The sequence below is a fragment of the Arachis ipaensis genome, chromosome B1 (genome assembly GCF_059453495.1).
Source record: "Arachis ipaensis isolate K30076 ecotype BB chromosome B1, ASM5945349v1, whole genome shotgun sequence".
Lineage (NCBI taxonomy): Eukaryota > Viridiplantae > Streptophyta > Magnoliopsida > Fabales > Fabaceae > Arachis > Arachis ipaensis.
In genome coordinates, this window is record NC_142436.1 from 2,789,134 (window position 1) to 2,799,517 (window position 10,384).

Genomic DNA, 10,384 nt, shown 5'->3' on the forward strand with positions numbered 1-10,384 from the left:
AAATGCTCCAGTTATGCTCACAATCTGAAGAACTACAAGTTTGACTCAAAACATGAATCGCTAACTTTTGCAAGTTTAGTGGTCCACATCCATAAGATTCCCACCATTGATCGTAACATAAAAAGATAATAATATATCACAATCATAAAAATCAAATCATAAACAAATTACAATCATAAAAGACTAATTTTAATAAAAAATTTACTAGGTATCATTGTGGTTCGCTCATGTATTGCAAACTATCTTCCAAAGTCTTGTTCAGCATTCTTAAAGATTCTCATCTCACTTGTCAATTTAGAATTCAAATCTGCATCACCATAAGCATATCTCTCAATGACATCTAGTAGGTCAGAAGTTGTTTGCTTGTGCTTTTCAAATTCTTCAGCATTAAATCGAAAAGCTAGATTTAACCAATAACCAGCAACATGAAGGTTTTTTCGAAGTTGTGAATCCCAACGTGTATCTAAAATTTTCAAATAAGAATCAACAACCCTCTTTCTTTTTTGAAACCTCTTCACCATCTCTTCCCTAACCTTATAAATAGCTTGATAAAGGAAACCCATTGCAACTATCTTCACTATCCACAATACACAATACACGAACAAGTGGCTCAATAAGCTTAACAATATTAGTGCATTGATTCCAAAATTTAGAATCTAAGACTTGATTCACAAACTTTTTAGCTTTGGCTTCTTTAGAGTAAGCCGAGCTTGTCTATTCTCTAGATGTCACCATAGCTCTCAATGCATTCTTTTGAGCTAAAATACTTTGTAAAGCAATGTAATTAGTGGCAAACTGAGTTGGAGCTGGACGAAGTATTTCTCGTCCGCCTGTGAACTTTCTCATCAAGTACAAAGGATGGCAATGATTATAGATATACTTCGTAATCATTGAAGCTTGTGACACAGTTTCACTCACTTCCTCTAACTTTCCAATATCCTGAAACATCAAATTAACACAATGTACTGCACAAGGAGACCAATACAATCTAGAAAACTCCGATTCCAACAACCTTCTAGCAACAACATAATTTGCAGTATTATCCGTCACTACATGTACAACATTCTCATGACCAACAAATAATACAACATCCCTAAGCAACTTAAACAAAGCATCAACAGTTTTTGAGACATGAGAAGCATCAACTAACTTCAGAAAAATAGTTTCTTTAGGGCAATAGACCAAGAAATTAATTAAAGTACGCCTACAACGATCAGTCCATCCATCGGCCATGATAGTACATCCAGTTTGTTTCCTTTTCTTGGTTCGAAGCTCTTCAATGTTTTGATTGAATTAGTGTCTCACTACCGCTGGCACCTTTCGACATGCCTCAATATCTCCGCCTTTTCCAGCCAAATGATGCTTAACCCGGTTAATTCCTCCACCCCTAATAAGCTTCTCGCAATAAATACATAACAGAACTGTTTTTCTTTTATCCACAACTTGTTTACAATGGCCTCATGCAGGATCAGTTTTTTTTCTATTACTATTTTTTTGGATTCTAATTGTTGCATCAGGAGTTGATCCTTGTTCCTAGAAAGTTGGTGTTTCTGATGGTGTATTTGATGAAGTCATCCTAAATTCCTAATCAACCAAAACTAAATGACTAATCTATAGGAATAATATACAACAACAATCTACTAAGAATGATATACAACATCAACCAACATATGTAACAGATAATCAACAATCAACAATCTAACAACAATAGATAATCAACAAACTGAACCAATGTTATCAATTTCTGTTTGAACTGAGCAGAAATCAAACATAAATCAACAATCAACAGAAATCAAACAGAAATCAACATAGATTATCAACATATATAACAACAATATAGTACAAAAAATTGAACAATCAACAATCTAACAGAAATCAAACAGAGATCAACATAGATAATTAACATAGATTATCAACATCATTAATCAATTAATTCTAACTAAAGTACTAAATTATTGAAAATTTGAAAGACTGAATAGCTTAAAAAAAATAAAAATACATATCTGGTTGATGCACTGCCGACAGAGAAGAGGGAGACTGGAGAAGAAGCACGGCACCGACGACGACGACTGGACACACAATGACACAGGACAGAAGGCGATGAGCAGTAGCAGTAGCAGGAGGCGATGGACGCACAGGAGCCAACGACGTTCGAATGTTTGATAGAGTTGGCGTTGGCTGTGGTGGGTGGTGCGGTTGTGAGACTGCGAGCATGCTGAGGTGGCGTTGGCTGAACGGGTCTTTCTCACTCTCTCACACTCTCAGTCTCAGACTCTCAGCTCTCAGGTGGTCTCTCTCATGGCCAAAAGGGAATGGGTTTGGGAAACAGGGAAAGGGAATGAAGGCTTCGAGCTAGGGTTTCTTTCAGCTCAGTTTTGTTTTTTTGTTTTTTTTTTAATTGAAACGACGTCATTTTACGTGAAGAAAAAAAAATAAAAATTCAAACCGATCCAAGTTAAATTAAACATGCTGGTTTATCGGTTTTAGTCAAATCCGACCAATTCAAACCGAGTCTTGTCGGTTCTCCTCTTTGTCCGGTCAACAAACTCACCCGGATTGACTTGGTCACCAATTCACCAGGTTTTCGATCCAGCCGGACAGGTCGATCTGGTTCTGATAACACTGCTCCCACAACATGTGTGTGAATCTTCTTTGTTCATGCATTTGTTAGACTCTTTGACCCAATACGTAGCCAACATCAATTTATACAGTAGATGCTATAGTGTTGATATCAATCGGATTCTTAAGATTCAAAAATCTTAGTTTGAATTAAAAGGTGAATGTGTATTGATGCAGCCAACATCGAATTATACAGTAGATGTTATGACAAAATACGTAACCAGGACTAAGATCCAATATCGAGAATGGTTAGACTCTTGATAAAAAAAAAAAGGTTACAAAATTAAATAAGTGCATAAATTTAATACAAATGTACCTAAATTCATCTATTATAAAAAGGGATAAGTATTGTTTTGGTTACTAACGTTGAGAGTTAAAAAGGACAATTTTAATACAAAAAAAATCGTTGAGGATGATTCTAAATCAAAAATTACATTCGGGATGGTTTCGATTCTAACTTTCAACGTTAGGAAGCAAAACAATACTTATCCCTTATAAAAATATACATAACAATATAATGAAACTGGATTAAAATATTTTATTAGTACATCCGAAAGTTTATTTGACTAATAATTGGTTTACTCACTTTATTAAATGACTCATATCTTATAATCATTATTAATTGGAATAATTCTACTTAAAGTGAAGATAACACCCCCATTAATGATGATGCATATGTGAGCCAACTTAACTTATACGAAGCAAAAACAAATCATTCAAACATGTTAATTTCTTTTAATTCATATCTGATGATAATTTTCTACGGGTAATCTTGGCTTTCCCAGTGCAACTAGTGGCTTAGCTTTTGTGGTGTCCCTTTCATATTCAGAGAGATCAATGGTTGATTCATTGGGAGGTGCAATCCAAGTGAATCCATGAACCAACCTTACAAAGAGCATAATAGTCATTGTAGACCCAAGTGTGATTGCAGGGCAGCTTCGTCTTCCACTGCCGAATGTGAACAACTCCAAATTTGGTTCAGCTAATCTAATATGTAATTTACACGTTAGATTCTTAATCCAATTTGTCGCACTAGAGAAAATGGCTTCCTTTAAAGATAAAATCCCTAAGTGTATAATATTAAATTCTAAAGTAAGAATTTTCTATTTGTATATACATATTGAACTGATGATTATTTAATTTTAATATATAGTTTGTGTTATCTCATGTAAGTTATAATTATAAAATTTCTTTATTACACTCTCATGTTTTTCAGATATAAATATATTAATCTGAATTCTAATTTATCAACTCGTCAGTAAATATAAATTATTTGATGAACTCGTATCTTTTAAAGGATTATATATTTTGTATTGTAACATAAATTCTCCGTGTGTTAAAAACATAACGTAAATTGACCGAACAATGCTCTTATTCAAAAAAAAAGAACTACCAAATAATTTTCTTTTTAATGCATTATAACATCAAGCATCTAGTATCATAATTTTATCTAACAGTAACAAAGATGTACCCCCCCCCCCCTTTCTAATAACTATCAATCTTGAAACTGAGAGTTGGTGGGTGCAGTCCCCTATTCCATAATTTAATTTATGCCAAATTAAATGGCATAGTATATATGTGATTCAATGCATGCATTTGCATTTTATGATTTTATCTCTATCTTAGTCAGCGCCCTAATAATACATCTATTGTCATATCACACACAAATTCATTCAACCCCGCCAACGCAAGGATAAAACCAACTAAGAAAAGTGTAATAAATTAATAATACCCGCCGGATTAAACTATAAGAAGAATTTCAGTGGGATATTATTATTTTAATAATTTTAATCGTTAATTTTAATTACAAAATATATATAATATATATTAATTAAAATTAATAATTAAAATAATTAAAATATTAATATTTTAAAAACATTTAAATATATGTGGAGTGACAGGTGATGGTATCAATGACCCCTTTGCATTAAAGAGAGCAAAAATTGTTGTTGCTGATGCTACAGATGCTGCTAGAAGTGCTTCTAATATTATCCTCACTGAACCTGGTCTTAGTGTCATTATTAGTGCAGTGCTCACTAGCAAGGCAATTTTTCAAAGGATAAAGAACTATATTGTTAGTTTCCTTGCATACAGAATTTAATCGTTTCACTCTTACTTTTCTTTTTTGATATTTTAGTATTCTAACATTGCAAAATAGCAAAACTTGCTAAAGGACTGGTTGCGCAGGTTCATATGTTGCAAATTTAGCATAACCTATTAAGTTCAATGTGCTGTTGACTACATACGAAGTAGTTGGTTAGTTTTTTTTTTAGCTTGTGTATGAAACCGCCGCAATTTTATTTTAAATCCAATACTGAAATAGCGGCGGTTCTGCAACCGCCGCAAAAACGTTAACCTGATTTGCGACGGTTGTACCAGCGGTTCATTAGAACTGCCACAAAATCATATTACAACCCCTTAATAGGCGACGTTTCTGGAATCGCTGGAATTTTGTTTCGCGGCAGTTTAAAACCGCCGCAAATTCCTAAATAAACCGCCACAGTTTTCCTTTTCTCTTTTAGTGCTTGAATCAGTCAATTTTACCTCATATTAACTGTTATACTTTTTATACCTTTCATTTTTTGGAATAGAACGAGGAGATATTTAAAAAAAATATTAAAGAGTTATTAAAATTTATTATTTTTTGTTATCAGTTAATCATCTATGTTTAAAAATATGAGATAAAGTATATTATTAAATTATTAGACTAAATAAATTAAATTAATAAATAAATAATAGCTAAAGATAATAAATTCTGAGAGTCTTTTAACCGTTCTCATTTTAAAAAAGTATTGCTAATTTTGATTGAGGAATAAATAAAACCATTTAAAAACAGTGGAAGGTAAAATTGATACTTTAAGAAAAACTCTGGGATATTTAGTTTTTTTTTTCTATTTTAAAAACGTGTATGATTTAATAAATTATATGTTATAGATCAGAAAAGCAAAACTAAATTTTGTTTGTCCATTTTAAAATACAATTCTCAAATTCAAATTTGAAAATAAACTCTGTGTATGTGAATATGGAGCAAACTTTTTTAAAATGATAATAAAGAATAAAATGATAAAATTTAAACCGTTAGATTTATATTTGATTAAACCATTTAACGATTCACAGTACAATTTTTATATGTAAAAGAGTTCGATTCACACTAAATATATAAATACGAGTCACAAATCTATATAAGAATTGAGAGATTCTATTTTTTTTTCTTTTGGTTATTTTAGTTCCCTCTTATCTCTTTTATTATTTTAATTTTATTATTTTTATTTAAATACTTATCAATTTTTATATATTTTAACATAAATTTTTTCATCTTTTGCGCTTATTCTTTTTACATTTTGCTTTCTATATTTATTATTTAGGTACAATTTATAAATCTTAAAAATAACTCATAAAGAAAAGATATATCTGATTTTCGAATTGAGATTTTTAGTACAGACATGATCAATAATAGTTTATTTGTTTGAGTTGAGCAAAATCCAAGCACAACAATCTTATTTTTGAATAATTTCTTGATAAACCTCCACGGATAACCTTGGCTTTCCTAGTAGCACCAGTGGCTTAGCTTTTGTGGTATCACTTTCAAGTTCAGAGAGATCAATGATTGGTTCATTGGGAGGTGCAATCCAAGTGAATCCATGAACCAACCTTGCAAAAAGCATAATAGTCATTGTTGAGCCAAGTGTAATTCCAGGGCAACTTCGTCTTCCAGTGCTGAATGTTATCAACTCCAAATTTGGTTCAGTCAAAGTCAAATTAGACCCATCTTTCTTCAAATGTCTTTCGGGTTTGAACTTCAAAGGTTCTTCCCAAACTCTTGGATTTTGGCCAATACCTTGTCTCCTAATAAGAACATGACTACCCTTTGGGATGAAGTAATTGGCAACAATTGTGTCTTTCATTGAGACATGAGGAATATTAAAGTCAACAATTGGGTGAAGGCGAAAACCTTCTCTTATACATGCCTTCACATAGTTGAGTTTTGGAATATCTGATTCTTGTACTAACCTTTCTTTTCCTATTACACTGTCCAATTCTTCAATGGCAATTTGGAGTAGCTTAGGTTGATTTAGCATTTCAGAAAGTACCCACTCAACATTATTATATGGATTATCAATAGTTGCAATCATAATCTCCTGCAACAAAAATAAATATCTTACTATTAAGAGTATATCACAATTCACTAGAGACATAAATATGAAATAAGTTAAAGTTAATAATCAAATTAGTCTCTGAAAAAATAGAATATTTTTTAAATTCGTTCCTAAAAAAATTTCTTAATCAAATTGGTCTTATAAAAATTATAATTAAACATATTTGTCTTTCGATTACTCCATTAATAATTTTCTTCATCAATAATGAATGATGTGAAATATTAATTGACAATATATATAATATCTGACATATCAAATTGAATACTAACTAGATATGTCTATTACTTTAGTCCATTTTTTCAATTACATAAACCATATTTTTAAACAACAACATTTTTGAATAATGTGTGAACAATGTAAATTAATAGAGTTAAAAAAGTAAATTAATCTTAAATTTAATTAGTAGCATTAAATTAGGATGTAGTGTATTTTTATTTGATTAGTATATTTTTATTTGATTGGTGATTGTTTATATTGTTCAAGATGGTCATTGTTTACCTAACATTCCTCTATTTTTAATATGACCTAGTGAAATAAATTTTCATAAATATATTTGGTCAGTATCTAATTGAACATGTTAAGTGTTATGTATGCTATAAGTTAACATTTTATATTAGCAATCGTTGACGAAAATGTTAATGGAATGACTAAAAAATAAATATGATTAATTTGTAATATTTAAAAGATCAATTTAATTGATAAAATTTGTCAAGAATAAAGTTAAAAAATATTATGTCGAATCTTTTAAGAACTGATTGACTGTTAACCTAAGTTATTGTAAGATGCAACAAAATCATGTATATAACCATGATGACAGTCGGAATAAAGCAAACTAAAATAAGTAGATAGATAGCTATTAATGAGAGTATGAGGAAAAATATTGATACCAAAAGTTGACTTTTGATTTCGTCCACAGTCAAGAATGGATTGTTGTTAGCATCTTTGAGAGAGATAAGAACATCAAGCCAATCCTCTTGATGTGTCCTTATCCCATTCTTCCATTGATGAATCCTTTCTTCAATGATGGGATCATGGTACTTCCTTAGGGTATTAATAGCCTTCTTCATTGCTTCCTTTTGACCATCCAAGTCAAACTCCCTCAACAATGGAACATAATCAGAAATAGAAAATGCAAAAAGGTAATTTAACACACTCAACAATGCTTCAACATGTTCCACTTCCTCAGCACCTGGTCCTCCATCTTCTCTACCATTACCAAAAAAGTACCTTTTATTGAAGAACAACCTCCTAATCAAGTTTCCACCATAGTGTTTCCCTGCAAACCTTAAATCAACTAGGGCATTGCCATTCTTGCATTGATTGTACACATACCGAACAAGGTTGTCGGCTTCTTCCGCCCTTTTGTCATGTAACCATTGAAGTCGTAGCGGAGACACCAATTCACTGGTGATTACTCTCTTCATCTTCCTCCATTGTTCTCCGAACGGTGTTATAGCCGTGGTTAGGTACCCCAGTGAAACATGCTCACTAGACCAATTCAATGGCCTTGATGCGAAGATCGTATCTTGCTTCATTAAAATCTCACGTGCAATGGAAGGACTAGTCACCGGGATGACATGGATGTTACCTAGACGAATGCATGCGATTTCGGTGTCGAGATCATTCATGATTTTCTGTATCCATCTGAATGTGGGTTTGTTTGCAAGCATTTGAGGGATGTTACCAACTATAGGCCATGGTTTGGGACCTGGTGGAAGCCTATGCTTCTTTGGTTTCTTGGTTGAATCGTTGGGTTTGATGAGGAGTTTGATGTAGAGGAGTATGATGCCAAACAGCATGAAAAAGAAGTAAAAAATTGAGTGAGAGAGCATCATGGGGGTAAAAGAAGATTTCATGTGTCTTGGGAAGTTAGAACTATTTGGATTAAGAATTTAGGACACTCTACTAAAGGTGGAGTATGTTATAATATTTTGGTTGGTGCATATTTGCTATATATTATATAGAAAGGGAAATGCTAGCAGGATGATAAGTTTAGCAAAAAATGGAAAATTGATTAATGCTTTTTTGAATGTAAGATAAATGCTGAAAAACATTGATTATGTAATATTTTTTATACGATCACGACTCATGTGCAGTTATTTTTATATAAAATTAATAGTTAAAAATTGTTAGATGATGATTTAAAAATTCATGGCCATGACTTGTCACATGTTTTGTTGGATTCATAATTTCTATTATTTTAGGATAATGTCGTTTTTCTTCCCCAAACATTTAACAAAAAATTTGAAAAATAATCTTTTCATTAAATAATTAATAAAATTGTTAATCCCAAATATTATTATGCCAAATTATTTTTCACCATTACTCTCATTTTTTCAATCTTCCAACAACAAAGCATAATACCCCGTAAAAGCCTCTATAACATGCAAGTGTTTAATTTAAATTCAAATGGATCTAAATAAAACTACTCATTTAATAAATTTATTCTATTATATAAAAATTAGATTTCTATATTTAATGATGGAGCTGACGTGGCATGCTTCTGAGAGTGTTTCCCAATTTATTTTTTTTTAACGCATTAAATACAAGTTATTACGATAAACTAATTATATCAACTAATTGATTTGATTAGATATTTAAATATCATATAATTTATATCAATTTATATCAATTTGATTTGGTAGTATTTTTTAATTTATTTATTTTAATATTCTATTAGTATTTTTAATTTATTTCTTTTAATTTATTAAACTAAATTTATTGTGTATACTAATTAATTAATTTGATTAATTTATTAGTCATTCAAATAATAAATTTATGAATAAAATAGGCAACTGAGATATTTTCAACTAATAATTAAATCAAATCAAATCAAATCATATATATTGAGCTAAATTCAAATCATGTGAATTAAGGACTAAATTAAAATAAAATAATTTCTTACTTATTCAAGTTGAGTGCAATAAATACAAATTAATTTTGTTAGATAATCATAGTTGTCTGGTCTACTATATATAGATGGCTACACAAAATTATAAGAATCGTAATTTTTATCGCTCTTACTATTTCAACTCTTCTTTTCTTCTTTTTTTTTTCTTTAAGTATAATTTATTTTATATATAAATGTATCCAAAATGAGAAAGTATGGATGAGTGTTTTATTGATTGTTTATTTGATGAATATATCTCAATTTAACCATTTTACTACTGTGGATAGAAGTTGACCTGTAGCAATTCAAAGTGGCCAATGTATTTTTTTATAGTGTTAGATAGAAGAATATTTATTAAAATGAATATACCCATTGTAATGAATTTTTTGTCAATTGTTAGTAAAAATTATGTGATTATAATTAATGATCATAATTAAAAGTCTTTATTTTATTTCAATTTATTCAGGACATGTTTATCTTAAATTTTATTTCTTTATTAATTAGTATTTTTTTGTACATTTAATTGTCATTAATTTATATAAATTAAAATGTATAACTTAAAAAAATAGATACGTGTCTAAAAAATAAAAAAAATATATATTTTTTTGGTTAGTAAAAAATTTATCTCGCTTTAACTTTTCTTTTTTTGGCCTCATATCTTACATTTTTATTATAATTAAAAGTTAGAAGTAAATTATTAAATATAAATCAGTAAAAA

At 30.1% G+C, this 10,384-nt stretch overlaps 2 protein-coding genes across 2 annotated transcripts; both read right to left on the reverse strand.

The window, feature by feature from the left end:
• Positions 1-239: 239 nt before the first annotated feature.
• Positions 240-1,233, reverse strand: LOC148575552 (uncharacterized). The gene is made up of 2 exons (XM_088502352.1): positions 768-1,233; positions 240-577 (listed from the first exon to the last, which is right to left on the reverse strand). Exons 1-2 carry the CDS (start codon positions 1,231-1,233, stop codon positions 240-242), a joined length of 804 nt encoding a protein of 267 aa, XP_088358478.1.
• A 2,126-nt stretch (positions 1,234-3,359) lies between these two features.
• On the reverse strand, positions 3,360-8,575 carry LOC107644259 (isoleucine N-monooxygenase 2-like). The gene is made up of 3 exons (XM_016348078.2): positions 7,664-8,575; positions 6,271-6,758; positions 3,360-3,504 (listed from the first exon to the last, which is right to left on the reverse strand). Exons 1-3 carry the CDS (start codon positions 8,573-8,575, stop codon positions 3,360-3,362), a joined length of 1,545 nt encoding a protein of 514 aa, XP_016203564.2.
• Positions 8,576-10,384: the final 1,809 nt, after the last annotated feature.